At 43.6% G+C, this 24,100-nt stretch overlaps 1 protein-coding gene across 1 annotated transcript in view; it reads right to left on the bottom strand.

Annotated features, from left to right (window-relative positions):
- Window positions 1–8,735: 8,735 nt before the first annotated feature.
- The window catches only part of APOC2 (apolipoprotein C2), a 28,122-nt gene continuing 12,757 nt past the window's right edge, over window positions 8,736–24,100 (bottom strand). The window contains exons 3-4 of the mRNA XM_073602139.1: window positions 13,733–13,892; window positions 8,736–8,987 (exon numbers count right to left, since the gene is read on the bottom strand). Coding sequence (XP_073458240.1) covers window positions 8,900–8,987; window positions 13,733–13,892 — 248 coding nt within the window. The 3' untranslated portion in view covers window positions 8,736–8,899. The remainder of the gene's footprint in view (window positions 8,988–13,732; window positions 13,893–24,100) is intronic.

The following is a 24,100-nucleotide window of genomic DNA, read 5'->3' as shown; positions in this document are numbered from 1 at the left end:
AGAAGTCACCATGTAGTAGGTGTTCAGGTTCACCCATCCACTGTAAGTACCAAATATTGTTCCAGATAGCAGCTAATTGTGCTGCAAGTTTGAAAATGTCTTGCTAAGCTCTTGCTAGACTTGCCAGGCTTCACAAGTTTGTTGCACAATTGCAGCAAGTCCACATTCCATGACTCCAGATCAACTTTTTTTGCAAACATTCTGCAAGTCTGCCGCAAGTTCTGGTTCAGTTATGTTGTGTAATAGTCATCCCACCACAGGGATCGCTGTGGCTGAATTGTCATCATTGCTCCCTGCTGTGTGTAAGGGTTTTCTTTAATTGGTGCTGGAGCAGCCATAGAATCACTTTGGTAGTGGTGTGCAGAGAGGTGAGTGGTAACCATGAGATCTAATATGGAGTTCAGGGAGGCAGCAATCAAGGAGTGACTAACCTGAATATCCCATTGGTGGAGCATAATTTGGAATGTTTTATTTTTCCTTGTGTTATATGCTGAGATTTAGCAGAAAATGTGTGTATTTAACGAGAGGTGGAAATGGAAACCTCAAAGACTTGGTGCAAGAAACCTGGTAGTTCCACCACCGTATAGAGGACTACAAATGCCAGCGATACAGTAACAATGCAGAATACCACCAGCTATAGGGGGTGTATATAGAGAGCAATGCATTGTATATAGAGAGATGACTGCACTGTGCTTTGTTGTAAAGAGATCCATGTACTGTACTGTATACAGATAGACCCATGCATTGTGCTGTATACAGAGAGATTACTTTCATGGGAAATAGGAAAAGGTGGACAGTTTTGTCATCATCTTTACCAGGCTCACCTCAGAGGCATAACTAGAAACTTCATGGGCCCCGGTGTAAGAAATCATGAAGGCCCCCCCCCCCCAAAAAGCATTGGTGTCAGGGGTGCGTTAATTTAAGGAGCTATGCAGCAAAAATAGACAGACATGCACGAATGACTATCCCTAATTAAAAAAAAATGCAGTGACATGCAATATTGTTGTGAAACAATGATAAAGTGCACTAATTCAAGAAGCTATGCACCAAAATAAACAAATATGTATGAATGACTATCCCTCATTAAACCCTCCCCCAAAAATGCAGTAATATGTGATTAATATGTGAAACCGTGATGAAGTGTGCTAATTCAAGAAGCTAAGCAGCAAAAATTGACAAATATGCATGAATGCCTATCCCTAATTAAAAAAACAAAAAATACAATAATATGCGAAACCGTAATAAAAGTGCTCGAATCAAAAGCAGATATATTATTTTTTATGTAAAATCAGATGAATATCTGCTTTTGATTCGAGCATTTTTATCATTATTTCACATAGTTTTGTATTTTTTGTTTTTTTTAAATTAGGGATAGTCATTTATGCATATGTATCTGTTTTTGCTGTTTAGATTTTTTAATTAGTGCACTTTATCATTGTTTCACAACATTATCGCATATTACTGAATTTTATTTTTGTTGTTGAAATTAGGCATAGTCATTCATGTATATTTGTCTATTTTTGCTGCATAGCTTCTTGAATTAGAGCACCATTTTTTATTATTATTATTACACAATATATATATATATATATATATATATATATATATATATATATATATATATATATATATATATATATATATATATATACACAAATACACAGGGGATCCCATGATGGGTATTGTTGTGTTTTCAGATCGAGGGGCAACAGATGCATAAATACAGAGATTGCAGAGAATAGCCAGCCAGGAATAAAGGTACAGAAGTCGTCAACAGAATGTAAGAGGGAAATGGTAGACATTGCACACAATGTAGGAGGCAAATCTAGCCATTTATAGACCAACCCCAATACAGCACAATAGAGAAACCAGTAGTGGGGGAACCCTCTGCTCATCTCTCTGCTTTACTATCAGGGATATAAGGCATGCCTACACCAGAAAGGTCATGTGACATGAGACCTCTGTAGAGTGAGGTGAGCCTGGTATAGATGGTGACAAAAGTATCCACCTTTTCCTATTTCCCATGAAGGGGATCTCTCAGTATACAGTAAAATGTATGGGTCTCTCTGCATACAGCACAATAAATGGATCTCCCTGTATACAGTATGGTACATGGATCTCTTTACAACACAGTACAGTGCACTCATCTCTCTCTCTATACAATTATAGCACCCTGGGGTTTAGTCAGGTAACTCCTCACCAAATTCCTTGTCAGGAGTAGCTACTGTAGTTAATTACTAGGGATCCATTGACTTCTCCCTAAGTATGGCCTGGTTGTACTAGGTTGAGAAGGACAACGCAAGGTCAGGTTATGAGTATATGGGGTATCTCAGCCAATAGGCAGGGATTTTGTTGAATCCCTTGGCCTGCTGGGAGAGCCTATATATTTGGGTTAGGTCAGGTGATCCACGTTCTTGTGTGCCACCCAGACTGCCGTCGATGTGGATGTGTGTCCTCCCCCCCCACCCCCCGGGCTGCTAGGCCGGAGATTGGGCCTATCTTGGGGGCATTAGGCTGCCAGGCTGTGTGAGGGCCTATCCAGAAGTAAGAGGGCAGCGCAGGGTTGGGACTGCGGCTTGCAGTCCAACCAAAAGTGATGGTTCTGCCAGCCGAAGAATCTGTCACTGATCGGAGGTAGAAGGGAAGCTGTCGCCATGAAAGGACCTATCGCCTTTACCAGGGACCACAGTGAGTAACTGAAGCAAGTACCGGAGCAGTATTCTCACCGAATGGGCACGGTGGAGAATCGGGAAACTTCAGGCACTGATCAAGTCAGGGACCCAACCAGTGGAGCTGACGCTTGCAGAGCAGCCTTGTGTGTCACGCTAGGGACCGAGCCGGTCATCAGGGGTGAAGCTTGAAGGTATCCGAAGTACCAAGCTAGGGACCCAGCAAGGAAGTGTGGGTGACGCTTGAGGGAGATACCACCCTCAAAAGCCATGAGGAGCTCATGGGATTCAGAGTTAGTGAATCAGAGGGTCCAGTGAGAGACCAGGAGCTCAAGGGGCTGAAGAACTACAAGGAGAAGTTATAGTACAGCTGAGAGAACTGTTACTTTGAGCTGGGAATTGTTTAAATACTGTTACCATAAGAGACAGCAATCCTCACGTGCAGGAAGGAGTGGCACCTTGCTGGGGCCTTTCCCTGGACAGCTGTTCACCTTTTGAAGTCTCGGAGTCTGCCATCAGAAATTGCAACTACTTAAGGGTGTCCTGGCCCTAACCCCCTTTCCCCTACAAAATATAAAAAGGACTGTCAAAGAAATAAACATCTTTTACATCCAAAAAGTGTCTGGCGCCCAATGACTTTTACCACCTTTGCGTCCACTATGCCTCACAACCCACCCCTCATTGAAGGATTTCAGTTATGTTTGTCCTTGAAGGTTCCCATTAGACTGGAAGAGGTCAGAGATTCTGCTACACAATGCATGGCTCTCTATATTCACCCCCTATAGCTGGTGGTATTCTGCATTGTTACTGTATTGCTGGCATTTGTAGTCCTCTATGCAGTGGTGGAACTACCAGGTTTCTTGCACCGAGTCTTTGAGGTTTCTATTTCCACCTCTCTTTAAATATACACATTTTCTGTTACATCTCAGCATATAAACAAGTAAAAATAATACATTCCAAACTGTGCTCCACCAATGGGATATTAGGGTTAGTTACTCCTTGATGTCTACCTCCCTGAACTCCATATCAGATCTCATGGTTACCACTCACCTCTCTGCACGCCGCTCCCAAAGTGATTCTATGGCTGTCCCAGCACAAATTTAGGCCTGGTTCACACCTATACAGGTTGCAGTTTGCACATTCCAGGTGCATTTTGAGCTTGTCAATACACATTTTTGATCCATTGAAGTCTATGGAGCCAAAAACCAGAAAAAAGCCCCTGGCCCTTTCAATAAAATGCACAGATGTGAACATGACCCATAGGAAACCATGCTGAATGGACTGTAGTGTGTTTCTGCAAAACTGAAAATGCACTAAAAAATGCATAGGTGTGAACCAGGCCTAAAGAAAAAACCTTACACGCAGCAGGGAGCAATGATGAAAATTCAGCCACAGTGACTATACCTCCCAACATTTTGAGATAGGAATGAGGGACACCTACTAACAAATTTATGTAGGCATAGGACACGCCCCCTTAAAGGAGAATTAACCAAAAAAAAGGTTAATTAAATCCACAAGGACTTTTTTTATTTTTTATATTGGCTTTTAAAATGTACAAATGCAGCAATTTAGAAATTTGGTGAAAGGTTTAGGACTGGGAAACACTTTTTGAAAGATAAAAAGTGCTTTTTAACTATATAGATCAGACCAAAATGAGGGACAAATGAGGAGGAAAGAGGGACAGAGGGACATTGTTCCAAATCAGGGACAGTCCCTTGAAATCAGGGACAGTTGGGAGGTATGACAGTGACCCCTGTGGTGGGATGACTATTATACAACATAACTGAACCAGAACTTGCAGAATGTTTGCAAAGAAGGTTGATCTGGAGTCATGCAATGCAGACTTGCTGCAATTGTGCAACAAACTTGTGAAACCTAGCAAGTCTAGCAATAGCTTAGCAAGTCATTTTCAAACTTCCAGCACAATTACTTGCTATCTGGGTTGTTTCATAGAAACAAATAATTTTTGTATGATAGAATAATTATTTTATGCAATGACACAGGGTTTATCATTATATGTGATTGTTGGATTGAATTATTTCACATGTGTACAGTAAAGGATTAGGTTAATAGCAGTGGGTTCACTATCACCAGGTTGTGGGATTATAGATTTACGCTTCTTGCTTGCTTTTTTCTTGCCAAAAGAGACTTGCATAAATCTGGCTGTAGACTTGTGGGGCTCTTGCTGTAGACTCACCACTGCAATTTCGCTCTTGCTAGAGACTTGCCACGCAAATTTGCTACAAATTGGAAGTGTCAACTAGAACTTGTGCTTCAAGTGCTCTGCAAGTCTACAACTTGCCAGGGAAGATGTGTAGTAATTTAACAAGACTTACAATTCAATACTGCCACAAATCTGTGGCAAGTTATACTTGCTATCTGGGGTACCACTGAGAATAAACATTCCAGTAAACAGAACTTATATTATTCAACAAGAGGAAGTTGAGTGGACTCCATTCCCTCCAAATGTACCATAAAGATGGCCGTCATCAGGAGTCATTAATACACAAAGTGCAGGGGTTAGGAGTAAGTAACACACAGGTCAGACTCTGCCTTATCTTCTCATTTTTCCAGACCACTTTGGTTTTCTTCTGCTCCAACTTAGCATAATTTTTTTGTTTTCAGTCACGTGGCAGGCTGGCAAAGGGGAAGGTTACAGTGTCCGTTGCTGAGGAGGTGTAGTCTGCACTCTTTTAGTGCTGCCTGCATCCTGGCAACCAAGGACATTAGGCAATGTGAGCTGTCTGTCCAAGGATGCCACACAGTGTGAGCGCCTGCATCCTAGCAACCACTAGGTGGCATGAGCCTCATGACCTCCATCTCTCACATCTAGAATTTATTTATTATGGGTTGCACCACTTCCCTGGAATACTTTCCTTCAGTTTATCATTAAATTCTTTAAATGTGCCATAAAAACAAATCTCTTTAGGAAATCATATGATGTTTCCCAGTCTCTTTCCTCATATTTTTCATGTGGCGATTGTGCATACTTTGTCATTCACTTCTCCCCTTCTTGGATTTATTTACTAATCCCAAACAACTTTTCCAGTTGAGTTCTAGCTGTCCATAAGTCATAATGTAAATGTTCAACCACCGAGTGGTGTAAGCCGCTTGCAAAGGTTGCTAGGCAGTGTAAGTCATCTGTTTCCTAGCAATCAAGGGTGCTGGGCATCCATTTGCTAAATATGGGTGGTCCTGGCAGTGTGCACTGTGCACCATAAACTTGAAGCCTGCACTATATATACAATAAATATACCAGACCCCCACACAGTGTGCACTACATACACCTGACCCATGTGCTATGTACATTACCCACTTCTGGACCCTTTACTCTATATGTTACATTCTCTTGACACCTGAACTCTGTGCATTATATACACCTGACCCCATGTACGTTACATACTCCTGAAACCTGCACTATTAAGATTGCATACTAATGACCCTGCACTATTTGTTACATAATCCTGAACCTGGCACTCTGCGTGTTATCTACTCCTGACCCTTGCACTATCTATGCTGGGATGCTTGTAACATACTACTCACCTCTGCACCCTATATGCTGAGCTGTACAAATATATTTACTGGTTTATCTAATTTGTAATTTTGGCAAGCCTTTCTTCTTATAAATGGAAAAACGTACTCACCCCAGACATAAAACCTTTAGATTTTTAACAGCTCTGCAGAAGACAGCACATGATGCTGCAGCCAAGAGAGACCATAATCGCAAATGTGAGAGGTGGAAGGAGGGTGTTTTGGTGGTGGCATAGCTGACTGCTTTAGGAGGGGGGATCATTATGTAGCACCCTGATCCTAAACAGGGCTGCTCATGAATTTTGTTTGTTAGGTGGTAACTAGCCTGGCTAATTGTTAAGGTGATCCACTGACTTTTGCACTAAGCCTGGATTTGGTGCACCTCGCTCTTCTGTCATTAGGTGGCATTGCCGCCTGTTGCCTTAGAATGAGAAAGGCATAGTGAGTTTGGGTTAGGAGTGGATAGGTTGTCCCAGCCAATTGGTAGGAGTCTCTTTGGCCCAATGGACTGCTGGGAGAGCCTATTTATTCGAGAGGTGTCAGGTGATCAGGGTTCTGTGCCACCCGGATGGCTGTCTGGGTGGACGTGTGTTGTATTATCCCGGTTGTTAGGCCAGAAGCCTAGCCAGGGAGTACCTGGCTGCTAGGCTCTCTGAGGCCTATCCAGGACTGTGAGAAGCAGTGCGGGGTTGGGGTTTCGAGTCGGGAGCCTAACCAAGTTGCAGAGGTTCAGCCGGTAAGCTCCAGGGTAGCAGGGACTGATAATATAAGTGATAATAATAATAAACTTTATTTTATATAACACCTTTATATTACATCCATCGACATCCGATCCTATCCACTAAAAACAGACTGATGGGGGTTCTGTTCCCTATCGGTCTGGCAGATTGGATCAGATGACAGTTGGATGTACACGGACAGGCGGTTTATTTACATCCGACCGCCAATAGAGGAAAGCAGGCTGTGTCTGTGTCCGCTCTGCATATGTGGAGTGGACACGGACCTGTCATCTGCATGCTCAGCGGGGCTCATAGAACAGATTCCCTGCTGAACAGGCAGATCTGCTGGAAGTTTATTGGTTACTATGCACAGCTGCACCAGATTTTGCACTCTCCAGTTGAACTACTTGCCGAACACCCACCACATATGTACTGCGGCAAGGTGGCTAGGCTGCGCAAATCGCCATACCACTTCGATTGGCTCCCCCCCGCCCCCACTGGCCAATCAGTGGATCCGGCGTAATCGGTGTCCGCCGGCCGCACGCGATCGTTCCCCGCACAGATAGAACGGGGATCTGCCGAAGTAAACAAGGCAGATCTCCGTTCTGTAAGGGGATGGCACTGAGATCTGTCTTCTTGCTAAGCAGGAAGATGGATCTGTGTGTTTCCCCAGTCACACATACAGTTAGTAATCACAAACAGGGAACACATTTAACCCCTTGATCGCCCCTGATGTTAACCCCTTCCCTGCCAGTGTCATTAGTACAATGTCAGTGCATATTTTTAGCACTGATCACTGTATTAATGTCACTGGTTCCCAAAAAAGTGTCAAAAATGTCAGTCAGGTGTCCGATCTGTCCGCCGCAATGTCGTAGTCCTGCTAAAAATCGCTGATCGCCACCATTACTAGTAAAAAATAAAAATAATAATAATAATAAAAAAGCCATAAATTTATCCCCTATTTTGTAGACGCTATAACTTTTGCGCAAGCCAATCAATATACACTTATTGTTTGTTTTTTTTACCAAAAAAATGTGGAAGAATATATATTGGCCTAAACTGATGAATAAATTCGCTTTTTTTAAATATACAGTGGAATCTTGGTTTTTGAAAGATGAGCAACTTTTAAAAAAAAATTCTGACTCGGTTTGCGAGTGTTGTCTCGCAAAACGAGCAGAATTTAAGCTAATGAGGTGTGAAGTACTGCATTTGGCCAGAGGTGCAGGGGTGCCGGTGACACTCAGAACGGTTCGGAGCTGTTCGGAAATACCCGGAAACACTCGGAAATACTCTGTTCCTGAGTGTTTCTGAGCCTTTCCAAGGCTTTCCGAGTTCAGCCGAGCTGTCCCCGAGTATTTCCAAGGCTCTCTGGCGCCCCCCCACCTCTGGCCACATGCGGCATTGCATGCAATAGAAGTCAATGCGGAACAAATTATCTATTATTTTTTTGTTTATAGCGCAAAAAATAAAAATTACAGAAGTGATCAAATACCACCAAAAGAAAGCTCTATTTGTGGGGAAAAAAAGGACATCAATTTTGTTTGGGTACAACATCGCACAACCATGCAATTGTCAGTTAAATTAACGCCGTGTCGTATCTAAAAAAAAATGTCCGGGTCATTAAGGGGGTAAATCCTTCCTGGGCTGAAGTGGTTAAATAAACCCTCCTCTATATTCACACAAATGGTCCTTCCAATACTGATAATGAACAGTCAGGCCAGAATGGCTCCACCTATAATCAAGTCTCCGTGAGACTGTGAATGTAGAATATGTAAAGCGCTGCGAGAATTGTTGGCACTATAATAAAAGAGGATCATTTTGGTGCAATTAATGCTTTATTTTTTTGTTCTTGAATAATAAGGATAGTAAACATTGCAGTTAGAAGATCAGGGAGATCAAGTTGCTGAAAAAGAAATGGTCATATTAATGCCTCAGCCTCTCTTCTTCATCACTTTTGAATTGCAGAAAGCATTCTCTTCATCATTGGCTGCCGGCCAGGTGATATACCTGGTCAGCGAGGACGCCGTAATAGATGGTCACCTTCTTTGTCGTCTGGTCATAAATTTCCCTGGGAACAAAATGTCAACATTTAAGATATATTCAATACTGTGTAATCGCAAGCTATGTCTATATTTTACATCAGCATAAATCCCTTTATCCCCTTTTTAAACATTTTAGACAAGCTTTTCTTTGGGGGTGTAGCAGCCTTCCAGGCACAACTGCTCACCTTATTGTGACAGGTATGTAGGAGTTTGTGAGTGGCCCTGAACACAGACAGGGTGTATCTAGGACTGCTCACTTACCTCTGCATGACTGACACATTAGTACAGACAGCTGTGTCTATACAGCCGCTGTGTCCCCATGAGAAACATGTACGCAGCTCCAGCTGCATAAACAAGGCACTTGTTCGTGTTGTATGGGAACAAGTTTGTTCAGTCAAGGGGGTTTAATGCTAAGCACATTTTTTTAGTAACCATATCAATTAGTTATTTTCTATCTTCTAATAGTAAACATTCTATAAGACTGTTAAAGAATACATTAACAGCAAAATAATATTCAGTCCTACAGTGCCTTGAAAAAGTATTCATACCCCTTGAAATTTTTCACATTTTGTTATGTTACAACCAAAAATGTAAATGTATTTTATTGAGATTTTTATATGATAGATAATACATAATACATGAAGTGGATGGAAAATGAGAAATGGTTCTCAACATTTAAAAAAAAAAAAAATATATATATATATATATATATATATATATATATATATATATATATAATATGAAAAGTGTGGCGTGCATTTGTATTCAGCCCCCCTGAGTCAATACTTTGTATTACCACCTTTCACTGCAATTACAGCTGCAAGTCATAGTTCAAGCTCTATCAGATTGGATGGAGAGCGTTTGTGAACAGCAATTTTCAAGTCTTGCCACAGATTCTCAATTGGATGCTGACACCACCATGTTTCACAGTGGGGATGGTGTGTTCAGGGTGATGTGCAGTGTTAGTTAGTGAAGTTCGCCAGAGCACCTTCTTCCACATGTTTGTTGTGTCCCCCACATGGCTTTTCACAAACTGCAAACAGGATTTCTTATGGATTTTTTTCAAAAATGTTTTTCTTCTTGCCACTCTTCCATAATTTGTGATTTGTGGAGTGGACAACTAATAGTTGTCCTGTGGACAGATTGTCCCATGTGAGCTGTGGATCTCTGCACCTCCTCCAGAGTTACCATGGGCCTCTTGGCTGCTTCTCTGATTAATGCTCTCCTTGCCCGGCCTGTCAGCTTAGGTGAACGGCCATGTCTTGGTTGGTTTGCAGTTGTGCCATACTTTCTATTTTTTGGTGATGGATTGAACAGTTCTCCGTGAGATGTTCAAAGCTTGGGATATTTTTGTATAACCTAACCCTGCTTTAAACAGTTCCCGACTAGCCGCCGCAGTTATAGTGTGGCAGAATGACTCCCCTCGTAGCTGTACGTCGGCCCTTTAAGACTCTGTAGGAGGTGCGCGTGCCTGCAGCGTGTGCCCGGAGCCGATGCAAGTGCCCGGCGGGCGTGATGACCGCCGGACACCCGCAATCGCTTGTGACAGAGAGAGAACCGGATTTGTGTGTGTAAACACACAAATCCCGGTTCTCTCAGGGGAGAGGAGAGAGATTGTGTTCATACTAAGTATGAACACCGATCTCTCTCCTCCCCTAGTCAGTCCCATCCCCCCCACAGTTAGAACACACCTAGGGAACACAGTTAATCCCTTGATCGCCCCCTAGTGTTAACCCCTTCCCTGTCAGTGACATTTATACAGTAATCAGTGCATTTTTATAGCACTGATCGTTGTATAATTGTCAATGGTCCCAAAAATGTGTCAAAAGTGTCCAATTTGTCCACCACAACATCGCAGTCCCAATAAAATTCGCAGATCACCGCCATTACTGGTAAAAAAAAAAAATAATAATAATAAAAATGCCATAAATCTATCCCCTATTTTGTAGACGCTATAACCAAATCAATCAATATACGCTTATTGCGATTTTTTTTTTACCAAAAATATGTAGAAGAATACACATCGGCCTAAAATGAGGAAAATATTGGGATATATATTATAGCAAAAAGTAAAAGATATTGTGTTTTTTTTTGTTTTTTTTTTTAAATTGTCGCTCTTCTTTTGTTTATAGCACAAAAAATAAAAACCGCAGAGGTGATCAAATACCACCAAAAGAAAGTTCTATTTGTGGGAAAAAAAGGACGTCAATTTTGTTTGGGTACAACGTTGCACGACCGCGCAATTGTCAGTCAAAGCGACGCAGTGCCATAACGCAAAAAAATGGCCTGGTCATTAAGCAGCCAAATCTTCTGGGGCTGAAGTGGTTAGACTTCTCCACAACTTTATCCCTGACCTGTCTGGTGTGTTTTTTGGCCTTCATGATGCTGTTTGTTCACTAAGGTTCTCTAACAAACCTCTAAGGGCTTCACAGAACAGCTGTATTTATACTGGGATTAAATGACAGACAGGTGGACTCTGTTTACTAATTAGGGGACTTCTGAAGGCAATTGGTTCCACTAGATTTTAGTTAGGGATATCAGAGTAAAGGGGGCTGAATACAACTGCAAGCCACACTTTTCACATATTTATTTGTATAAAATTTTGAAAACCATTTATAATTTTCCTTCCACCTTGCAATTTTGTGCCACGGTCTGCCCTTGCACACTGGGGCGGGGGGCGGCGTCGGCGGTAAAACTCCGCTATTATTAGCGGCGTTTTACCGTCGGTATGCGGCCGCTAGCGGGGCGGTTTTACCCCCCGCTAGCGGCCGAGAAAGGGTTAAATACCACCGCAAAGCGCCTCTGCAGAGGCGCTTTGCCGGCGGTATAGCCGCGCTGTCCCATTGATTTCAATGGGCAGGAGCGGTAAGGGAGCGGTATACACACCGCTCCGAAGATGCTGCTAGCAGGACTTTTTTTACCGTCCTGCCAGCGCATCGCTCCAGTGTGCAAGCCCTCGGGGCTTTCACACTGGAATGAAAGCAGCAGCACTTTCGGGGCGGTTTGCAGGCGCTATTATTAGCGCAATAGCGCCTGCAAACCGCCCCAGTGTGCAAGGGCTCTTTGTGTTGGTCTATCACATAAAATCCCAATAAAATACATTTACATTTTTGGTTGTAACATGACAAAATGTGGAAAATGTTAGGGTATGAATACTTTTTCAAGGCACTGTACATATTATCATTATAGATGAGTCGAACATACCTGGGTCCAGGGGCAGGGGCACCAAATATTACTGAGGTCCGAATGCTGAATCCTAACCCCCATTGAAGTTAATAGAAGCCCAATTTTAGAAACCAGTAACTGCTTTTTAGCCTAGAAACTAGCAAAGGATTGCCAAACAACTGGCACAGGGGCTGGGCACTGCCCTGGGGGACATGTACCAAAGCCTCTCAAAAATTTAAAAAATAAGTTTGGTGATTCTGATAAGCCTCCCGCCCACAGACCCCCACAGAGACCCTTGTCATCTTCAACAAAACGGCAAAGTGCTTTTCTAGAAGGGTCCCCCATTGCAAGGCATCCTCCCCATGTGTAAGACATGTGGCCTGCTTGGATAAAAGTCTGATATATATTTTGGGGGGCCCTAACCTTTTATTTATTTATTTTGCTTGTTAAACATCTATACCAGACTCAAAGGATCTAGTAAAGAATGGGGGGAGACTAATGGGGGGAGACTTAGACTTTTTTTTTTTACACTATCCTTGCCCCTAATACAGCTGAAAGCTTAATGGGCTGGGTGGGGATACATCCCTTGTTTGTAAGAACACTGGCTTCCTAACAACAAGGAGCCCTGAGCAGCAAGCTGGCCATACCAGCTGCTGATGAAATTTGTGCAGATTATCACACTGGATAAAACACTATTTAAGTTCCAATAAATTTTTGGTCCTTCTACGTGGTTTCCCACTGCAAGCCTTGATGAAGAGGTGTTTTGGGCCCTTAAAAAACGTTGGCTACTACTTTCATTTTCTCCCTGACCCTCACTGGAATAAAATTGTATCTGGACCATTGAACAGTGATGTGGCACTTGAAATATTATTTTTGCTTTGTTGCACACAGAAACCAAAGAAACTGTAGAGATCCTCTAGGGCAGTGGTCATCAGCCCTGTAGTGAGGGCCCACTAACAGGCCAGGTTTGCAAGATAACTGAAATAGATCACAGGTGATATAATTTGCTGCTCAGTGATTGCAGTATTCTAGTCGGCATCTCCCCCAAGGTAATACATAAAACCTGGTCTGTTAGTGGGCGCTGAGGACAGGGTTGATGACCACTGCTCTAGGGTATAGAAGCTTCCTGCCTGGTAACCACATCACCTATTGTACAGTACATGATTTAAATACTATTGGATAGCAAGGCCAGTAGGATGTTCTTGTGGGTTCAGTGCTATCCTTCCACTTTCCCAAGTTTCAAGGGTTGGGGTCAGACAAAGAACATATAGCTAAATGAGATCAAATATATATTCCTACTATATATAAGATCACATGGAAGTATTTATATTTGAAATGTCAACCCCCTCATGTTAGATGTTGTCTACTAAATCAAAAGTACATATTGTCTGATGAGAAAATGAGTTAGGAGCAACATCTACGGAACTCTATTAAATGATAGATTTAGAATTAGTTTACATTTGCAGTTGGGAGGCAAGAAAAACAAGCAGTTGAGTCAAGTTTTTACCACCCCTAAGCCCCCATCCCCGAGCTGCAAATGCAGCCATACAGAGGTATGCACATGCTGGAGCTACAAATGTGTGCTTTTTTTCTCATTTATACCTACATAATTTTGTCAGGAACGCCAGTCTCTTTTAATTTATCATACACTCCCTCTGCTACAGAGCTGATGCTGCCAAATGCTGATTGGAAATATCCTTGTGCTTTTTCCAGAATGCCAGGCTCCTCTTCAGCTTCTCGTTTATGGACCCTGTAACTCTCAATTCCTAAAGATGGAAAATAAACAGTATGGTAAAGCCCAATTGAATGTTCAGTTTAAATCGGTGCAATATATTACAGATGCATCAAAACAAAAAGCATGCTAATTCTTACAGTTTGCTTACTTTAGTAGGCACTGCTACTACAGTGATTGCTGCTTGCGTCCAGGTGCCATGTTGCTTATTGAACACACGCGTTTGCTCTCTCGGCACAGGCGCCATTCAGAGAACACTTTCCATTTTCTCAATGAATGCAAAGTGCCATCTCTACTGTGTCCAGTCAGAAAATACATATGAGAAAATGCAAAGTGTTCCCTAAGTGCTGAACAAGCAAATTCCTGTGATCACAATGCAGCAGGGCAGCACAGTGGTGCTTGTGGAGATGTCAGGGCTGGGCTCAGCCTTTCCTTCTTAGAGCTGGCCACTCAGCTGTCGGCTAATTGCCAGCTCCTATCTCTCCAAAGTTACCCAGCTGTTGATGATATCCTGCTTGTCACTCCTGCCTAATTAAGCTGTTCAGCCCAGTGGATCTCTGCCTTCACCTTGGTCAACATCACAGAGACATTCTCCTGCATTCCTGTTTAAAGACTTGCTTTGCTGACATCACTTCTGGCTCCAGATCCTGCTTGCTGTTCCACTACATTGATCCCTGACTTCTGGCTTGGCTGACTATCCGTTCCCGTTACTGAACTTTGGCTATGTTTTGACTACGTTTGTTCTTTTACTTTTATTATTAAACAAGTGTGATTTAACTGTACTTGTGTCTCGGTCTGATTTCATGGTTCCTGACAGGAGATCACTGTAATATTCTATGGGAATCCCACAGGTATGGCACATACATACTTATGTTCCACTGGGTATTGTTATTGGAAATGCAAAACTTTTTTTGCCCACAAGATGACAGGAGTTTCTGCTTTATTTTGGCCACAGAACTAATACAGGTGCCCAGAGCATTGTGGGAATTGCAGTCTCAAAAGAGAAGCCTGCATACAGTTAAACTGGGGTCACAACTACGTCACATAATGACCAGCAAAAAAAGGGAGGAACGAGGGAGTTAAAGAAAAGCCCAGGAAGAAAATGGGCAGTTGGGGAGAGACTCACCAACCGGAAGGGTGAATGAGAGAGCTGTGTTGAATTTGACCAGGTAGGGCTTGGCTGTACTTCATTTAGCAGGGCCAAACCAGCGGTCTAAGGATAACTGTTGAGTCGAATGCTGAGCTTCTGAGAGGATCTAAGGTAGTTCAGTCACTATCCAGAATTGTCACGAGTTGCACCTGTCTGGACTATGCTCTGCATAGTGCTCTAAGTGCACCAACTTGGGGAACTATGTAAAGGGAGTGTTCCAGCATCCAGAAACTGCTGCTATAGGACTGGGTGAGACCGATCGGACCCATTTAACAGCTTAAGTAACTAGTGACTCCCCTTTGCAAATCAGACTCAGAAGTACCGTCTCACCTACTCTCTGGTTCCTCTAAAGGGAGATACAGTACTCAATTGCCGCCCTTCCCCACCAGCAGCAGGAGACCCCAAGGCTAAACACAATTTCCACTGTTTTGCTTCCAGACTGCTAACTTTGTCTATACCCCTTTCCACACTGCAAGTGATGCATAGAAACCTGAACTTAACTCCCTCAAATCCCCTGTTCACAGTGCATTTACAACTTCATGCATGCACCTACATTGCCCTGCCACTTTTAAAGGGGTACATCTACTAAAGATAACCTCAACTACATGTCCCTGAACTTGTCATTGCTTAAAACACAACAGTTTATGTGCGCCAACATTAAGGGGCCCCACCTGAGCCGGCAGAAGCTAACCTTCAGAACTGTCCAGAGTTTGTGGCCTACCTGGAAGCAAAATTGGATTGAGAGAAGTGTGGCAAACTCTCAAGCCTAAGCCTAGTCCCTCTGGTCCATAGACTTCAAATGAGCTAGCTTATCTCATACTTGGTTAACCCTATTTTTTCACTTGAGGCATAATTTCTTTAGCGGAGGGCTACTGTTTATGCTTAGTACTGCAGTACATACCAGATTCACTCCTAGGGTTACCTGGATTACTGTATTGTATCGGTGATCACACTGATTTCCTATGTGTTAATGCTGAACTATTGATTTGCTGTGTTGCTTTTCTACTTTGGTTTTGTCAGTACAGACTATTTATCTTACTACAACTTTTGTGTGCCATCCTTGTGTAACCGTTGAGAGTCCCCAGCCGAGGTAATTTGGTGGTGTCACTAAAAGTGAGGATTCGGCCAGGGAACAAACAGAGGACCCAGTAACAACAGCGGCTCCTACAAGGGTAGCACTGCACTTACGTTCGTTTAGGCTTAATTGATATAACTACAGTATTTATCGGCATATAACACGCACAGGCGTATAACACGCACCTTCATTTTAGGAGGGAAGTTTCAGGAAAAAAACTTACATTTTAAATAAAGAACTTTGAAGCAAAATAAGGGTCAGTGCCCATCAATGCAGCCTCACCATTGCCCATCTGCAGCCTCACTATTGCCCATCTGCAGCCTGATCAATGCCATCTGCAGCCTCACAATTGCCCATCAATGCAGCCTGATCAATACCTATCTACTGCCTCACAATTGCCCATCATTGCAGCTTGATCAATGCCCATATGCAGCCTCACCATTGCCATGAATGCAGCCTGATCAGTGCCCATCTGCAGCCTCACCTCAGATTACTGCTCCTCCGAGGGGACAGGGAGGGGGGTGGGACGAGCGCCGTCAGATTACATACAGCGGGAATCTCCTGTTCTCCTTTCAAATTCCCTCAGGTTCCCTCTTCTAATGTATAGAGCTTTTTCCTTCCATATTATCTCGTTTAGGGTTTTTGCCTACTCCTCTGCCGTAGGGGGCGAAACTGATTGCCATCTTTGCGTAATCAGCTTCCGGGCTTGATACAAACACCTTAAAACCGCAGTTTTTAGAGTTACCTCCTCCACTCCCCATACTCTATATCCGAGGATGCATAGTCTGACGTCTATTTCCAAGGCTGTCCCAAACGTGCCATTAATAGCTTCTACTACCCCCGTCCAATACCGGACTAGTTTGGGACATCTCCAGACCATATGTATCAAATCACCCACCTCACCGCATCTAGGGCAATTAGCATCTAGTCTTAGACCAAATCTAAATAATTTTTTGGGGGTGTAATATGCTCTATGTATCAACATTAGATGGGAGGCTCTCTGTGAGGGAGAAACCGATACCACCTGACCCATCTCCAGGATTTTTCTCCACTGTACATCCGTTAATTTCCCGATATCCTCCTCCCATCCTTCCCTGCATCCAAGATGTTCTGGCCTTACAGTACTTTTGCTACACAGTTGCGCATATATTTCTGAGATAAATCCCTTTGCGATTTGACCACTTTCTGGAGCAGTGGTGCGTTATTCCATACTAGAGGGCGTGTCCTAAACTGAGCGCTCAAAGCATATCTCATTTGTAGATATCTAAAAAATGTTTGTCTTGGAATCCCGTTTTCAATTTGAAGTTCCCCAAAAGACTTTAATACATTCCCTTTATATAACTGGGACAGTCTATTTATACCCCATCTTTCCCATTCTTTAAACTCCCCCATGGCCACCACCTCCTGTAAGTTTCTATTGTGCCACAAGGGGGCATACTCTGTAAACCCATCATATCCCATTAAGCTTTTTGTTGCCTTCCATACCATTGTTATCATCCTAATTGTGGGGTTACTACTGGCGAAGGAGTCTGCCTCTAATGCCTCCACCACTGTCTTATGTGGCGCCTCCAGAGTCAACAAGCCCCTGTCGGCATTTCCGCCTCTTATGTGCTGCAGTTGTGCCGCCAGAAAGTAGCACCTTGGGTGGGAGAGTGCCAGTCCCCCCTCCTTGGCTGGCAATTGTAGACTCTGGAGGCCAATCCTGGCCTTACCCCTCCTCCACACCAGCTCCCTGAATAACGTATCGATTTTCTTAAACCATTTTTTATTCAACCACAACGGTGTGTTATGTAACAGATACAGTAACTGGGGCATCCAAACCATTTTAATTAGGTTGCATCTCCCAGCTACTGTTAGGGGCAATCGGTTCCAAATATCTATTTTGCACTTAAATTTGAACAATAAACCCTAACTCATCTCACTAGTAGCCAGCACTATGAAATAATTCATTCTCAAAGACCACAAAGATCAGAACAATGACTCTGAAATTGGGTTTCAGACCGTCAGACTCTAATAGGAATGAGATGGTGGTTTTGCTGAATATGGTCATGTCCATATTTTGTCAATGACATCACTTGGGAGACCCCACCCCTTTTTGTACATTTTATTACAGGGCCTGGGAGCTGTCATTTGTGGCAAGAAAGTGACAGGACGAGACGCATTGGTTTGTTGGCCTGATAATAGGGGAGGGAGAAAACACATGTCCCACTTTCTCTATCCTGATAAGTGAGACTGAATGTTCGGATAAGGGTCTGGTATGGTTTTTGGGGGGAACTCATCCTTTGGGAAATCTCTGGCCACTTTTTTTACCAACAGAATGAGCAGGTGTGATTTATCTGCAATTTTTTTACTTGGTAAATGTCAACTTTGCTGTAGTAGGTTGTATACATCGTACACATACGCCACATTGCAGGTAGATTAAGTTCCCCCAGGCAGATTTTTTTTACGGAATTGTGTATTTTGTTTTCTTTTTTTTTTTTTTTTTTTACGTTAAGCATTAAGAAATTGCTGTTCCCTGCCAAATAGAATTTTTTTAAATGTTTTTCGTGCGGTACATGTTGATTAGGATAGTACCCAACCCCTATGCCATTTGCTTGACAATTCGTTATTATTATTCCCTATTAGCCTAAGAAATTACTATTACTGATGTATTAAGATTTGGTTTCAATTCACTTAATTGGAGTTTGAATTGTTCGGTGAGCCCATCCTGAACCAAACACAGGTACATTTGGCTCACCACTAGTTTCTTTCAGCTTAGAAATATACACTGGTTATTTATATCAGAATGCGGCCAGAATGTGCCTGGTGCTTCAGCAGGATCTGCTACTGGCACAGCCGATGACTGATCAATGTACCAGCCCGCTTTCGGTATCATGTGATCGCTGTGACAAATCACAGCAGATCACATGAAAATTGTACACAATGGATGACTTCCTTTCATGCCATTCATTGTGTACAATTATGTTGCTAGCTGTGATTGGTTCACAGTAATCACATTATACAGACAAGGCCAATTACAGCCCATTTGTACCATGTAATTAGCTGTGGCCAATCACAGCTAATCACAACAATACACACTGAATGAATCGGTTTCATTCAGTACAAATGGTTGCTTATACCAGTGAAATTCACTGATATAAGCCATCATAATGTGTAAAAAAAATGTAAAAAAAATTCTGATCTATTCGACAGAGTGGTACAGTGTTACTATGGTAACACTCTAATGTAAACAAAAATACACGGAAATAAAAACAAGAAAAATATTTATTACAATTTTTTTTTTCATACTGTCACCAGTGTCGTTGATCACTGCCAAACCAGTTATATGATGAGGCTGTACTGCACTGGTGAAAGTATGTAAAATGCAATTTTTTTTCTTTCATTTTTTTTCCCCACTTTAATTTAATTTCTTCATTTTCTAAAAAATTGTGACAAAAAATGACAACTTCAAACAACTTGCCATGCCTCTTACTAAACACCTTGGCCTGTCTACTTTCCAAAAAGGGGGTTACTTTGGGGGATATTTGTACAGTCCAGGCATTGGCAAGGCTCAATAAATGAGATCAATTTTCAGATATACAGGTACATCTCATAAAATTAGATTATCATCAAAAAGTTAATTTATTACAGTAATTAATTTCAAAAAGTGAAACTCATGTATTTTATGTAGCACCCTCTAGTTAGGTAGATGCTAGAGTGAAGATTTTTCTGGAGAGTAGGAGTTTTTATTCTGGGCTGGGAGTGGCTCAGGGCAGGGCTGGGTGACTCACAGGTAGCATCACTGTCACCTCACTGTCACCTCCCTCTAATTTCTTTCTTTCTAGAAAGTTCTGGAGAGAGAGGAGGAGAGGAGAGGTGGAGTTCCCTGGGGTATTCTAAGGAGCCCTGACCAATCCCCAACTTGGATTGGCAGGGGGCATGCCTCCTTAAATACCCAGGGTCAGCCCAGCTGGGGAGGAGTTGTCAGTTGGAAGGGCTGGAGTGAGAGAGAGTGGAGGCTGTCGGGGCCCACGGGGAGCTCCCCAGTCTGGAGGGGGGGTGACCCTGGGCTGGGGCTCGGGTGCATCCAGGAGGAGTGAAGAGATCCTGGAAGTAGAGGCACATGAGAGAGCAAGGAGAGGACAGCGGGAGAGAACAATGCTAAGAGACTCCAGGGAGGACAACTGGTCGCAGCCAGGAGGGCTGGTGAGTGGAGCACAGTCGGGAGGACCTGAGAGAACTGGGAGATTGAAGTTTGAGATGGGTGCAGAACCAGAAGAGAGGACTGTGGGAAGGGCAGGGGAGAGAGGTCATTGTAGCCAGGCTGGCTGGCAGGGCCTGAAGAGAGCTATCTGGGATTGGTAGCTGAGCAGAGGACAGTTAACACCTGAACCATTTCTACACCACAGGGGCCGGAGGTCCCTGCCTGCAAAAGGCAGTCCATTGAGGCTTAGCTGAGTCATTGTCAGGCCTAACCATGCGGTGTCTGCAGGAGTAACAATCTGCAGCAAGGGAAATGCTGGTGGATTAACAGTCTGCAGCAAGTGAAGTGCTGGAGGAGTGAAGGATAAGAGGTCTTAAGCAAGAGTTTGTGCTGGAGAGAAGACTGGAGTGTACATACTAGAGTGTATATAGAGATCCTGAGCAAGTTGTGCTGAATATTCCCGGGCATCCCACAATTTTCCATTACCATCCAAGTTTAATCCTCTCAAAAATAAAAAACAACAACCGAGCTTATAGACTGTTCCATGTCTCTCAGTGTCTGAGAGATAGATGTTGGGCTGGGCAAGGTGACAGGTGAACCACAACATTTAGCAACCCCTACGGGGGTACATTTATATAGCTGCATTACACACGGAGTAATATATTTCAAGCATTTCTTTCTTTTAATTTTGATAATTATGGCTTACAGCTAGTGAAAACCCAAAATTCAGTATCTCAGAAAATTAGAATATTACATAGACCAATACAAAAAAGGATTTTTAGTACAGATATGTTGGCTTACTGAAAAGTATGTCCATGTACAGTAAAGTATGCACTTAATACTTAGTCGGGGCTCCTTTTGCATGAATTACTGCATCAATGCAGCGTGGCATGGAGGCGGTCAGCCTGTGGCACTGCTGAGGTCAGGGCCGTCTTTATTATTGATTGGACCTTGGGCAAACATTTTCATGGGCCCCTTCTCTCCATGGAATTTCGTTCTCCATCTGCTATGAGACATACAATAAATAGCAGCTAGACTCAAAATCAGTTTACTGAATCAGATCACGCAGCGATTGTGATCGGTTGTCAGAGGTTACAGTGTATCATTACCGCTCACTGACTGGCTGCTAGAGGTTACAGCACTCATTAAGGCTCACTGATTATTTGCTAGAAGTTACAGCACATGACTTCTGCTTGTTGATTGGTTGCTAGAGATTACTGTACATCAATACTGCTCACTGATTGCTAGAGATTACTGCATATCCTTACCGCTCAATGATTGGTTGCATGAGGTTAGTGCATATCATTACTGCTCACTGATTGGTTGCCAAAGGTTATAGCAAATTATCTCCTCACTGCCTGCACACCATGGACTGGGGAGGTGAGGGGACTCATCAATAGACAGAAAATGCCTAAGGTTCCTAGGACTTCTTGGATCAATGGCAATGCTTAAGGAGGGGGATGTGATCAGTGGCAATGCTGGGGGGTTGATGGGATCAGTGGCAGTGGTAGGGGGGATGGGATTAGTTAGTTAGGCAGTACACTGGCAAATTATGAATCATATAGAGCAAAGCTGGAAATCTTTGGCAAGTAAAGTATATACTGCAGTGAGGGATTTTACACTGACACCAATGTAATGGAGAAATTTCAATGACCACCAATGTGAAGGGGGTTTTACACTGACCACCAATGTGAGGGGGAATTTACAATGACCACCATGTACCAGAAGATTATACACCACCCACCAATATAAAGAGGTATTTCTACACTGACACCAATGTAATAGCAGCATTTACACCAACCACCAGTGTAAGGAGGCATATACAATGACCTACAATGTTAGGGGGAATTTACACTGACCACAAATATAAAGGGGGATTTACACTGACCACCAGTGTAAGGGCAATTCTGCACTTACCACCAATGTGAAGGAAAATGTACACTGATCACCAATGTAATGAAGAATTTACACTGACAACCAATGTAATGGGGATTTTACATCAACAACCAATAAAGAGGGATTTCTACACTGGCCATCAATGTAAAGGGGGCTTCATGGACCACTAATGTAAGGGAGGATTTGAAACTTACCACAAATGCACATTTGGATTTTATTTACTGATTACCAATATAAAGAGGAATTTCTACACTGACCACTAATGTAATGGGGATTTACACTGACCACTAATGTAATAGGAGCATTCACAGTAACCACCAATCTAAAGAGGGACCTTCACACTGGCCACTAGTGTGAATGAACGGATTGTACTCCAAGCACCAATGTAATGAGAAGATTTACACTGACCACCAATATAACTGAGACATTTAGCCTGCATTCACATTTGTGTGTTAATTGTTAATGAAACCTTACGCATCTGCTGAGATGTGTGTATTCACATGCACCAAAATTCAGGGTGCTCTGGCACCTTGTTATTTGGAAAAAGTGTTTCACCCAGTGGTGGAACTACCGCCATAGCGACCCAGGCGGGCGCTATGGGGCCCGCAGCCGAGTAGGGCCTGGCGAGTCGGCGTGTGAGTGGGCGGCGGGTGGGCCGCCGAGCTGCCCGGCGGCTCACCCGCTCGGCGCTCGTACAGTCACACTGACTGTGCGAGTGGACTCAGCTGGGAGGCTCGGCGGGGGGAGGGATGGACGGGAAGCTGCCAGCTGGGAGGCTCGTCGGGGGGGGAGGGATGGACGGGAAGCTGCCAGCTGGCAGGCTCGGTGGGGGGGAGGGATGGACGGAAAGCTGCCAGCTGGGAGGCTCGGTGGGTGGACTGGCCAATCAGTGGGTGGAGGAGCAGAGAGATGACATAATCTCTCACCGCCCGGCGCCCGCCCTGCATCCTGGCAGTTCCGCCCTCACTCACTGTGCAGGCAGCAGAGAGATTACTTTATCTCTCTGCTGCCTGACTCAGACTGGGACACAGGAAGTGACCATCTCCATTCCCCACCTTAGCAGGAAAGTGACTATCTGCAACTTGTGGCAGGTGACGTGGCAAGTGGACAATCCGCAACTTGTGGCAAGTGACAATCCGCAATGGGTGGCAGGTGGACAATCTGCAACTTGTGGCAAGTGACAATCCACAACTTGTGGCAGGTGACGTGGCAAGTGACAATCCACAGCTTGTGGCAGGTGACGTGGCAAGTGACAATCCGCAACTTGTGGCAGGTGATGTGGCAAGTGAACAATCCGCAATGTGTGACGGTGACGTGGCAAGTGACAATCCACAACTTGTGGCAGGTGATAGTGGACAATTTGCAACGTGTGGCAGGTGACGTGGCAAGTGACAATCCGCAACTTGTGGCAAGTGATAATCTGCAACATGTGACAAGTGACAATCTGCATCTGGTGGCATGCGATGTGGCAAGTGACACACTCAGGGCTCCCACTGATTCTGTATTATGGTGAGTTGAACTATTTCATTTTCTATAACAATGTAATAATAGAAATAATGTGTTTCAATCATCCTGATACTATAATAACCATGGTGCCGTGATGATTGAAGCGCCAACATCAGCCATTTCCCTGATAAATTGCCCCAAAAAAAATGTATTTTCTGGCAGTGCCCCTCCCGAGACTAGACTCTGGATCCACCCCTGGGTGAGGGGGGGCCCATACAACATTTTGCTATGGGGCCCTGTGATTTCTAGTTACACCCCTGGTTTCACCTCCACTTTGCTTACCTTTTCAGAACAGGCAGATGTTAGGTTTAATGACCACATTTGTAGGCAAGATTTTCCAGCATGCCCCTTTACCTCCCCAGTGGGCGGCATTCAGCAGAAGGGATGGTGAATATGACCTCAGGGGGGCATAATATACATATGAATGCCGCC

Source organism: Aquarana catesbeiana, linkage group LG10, assembly GCF_042186555.1.
Source record: "Aquarana catesbeiana isolate 2022-GZ linkage group LG10, ASM4218655v1, whole genome shotgun sequence".
Taxonomy (NCBI): domain Eukaryota; kingdom Metazoa; phylum Chordata; class Amphibia; order Anura; family Ranidae; genus Aquarana; species Aquarana catesbeiana.
The sequence above is the reverse complement of the archived record's forward strand: the minus strand, read 5'-3'. Positions and strand labels throughout refer to the sequence as shown.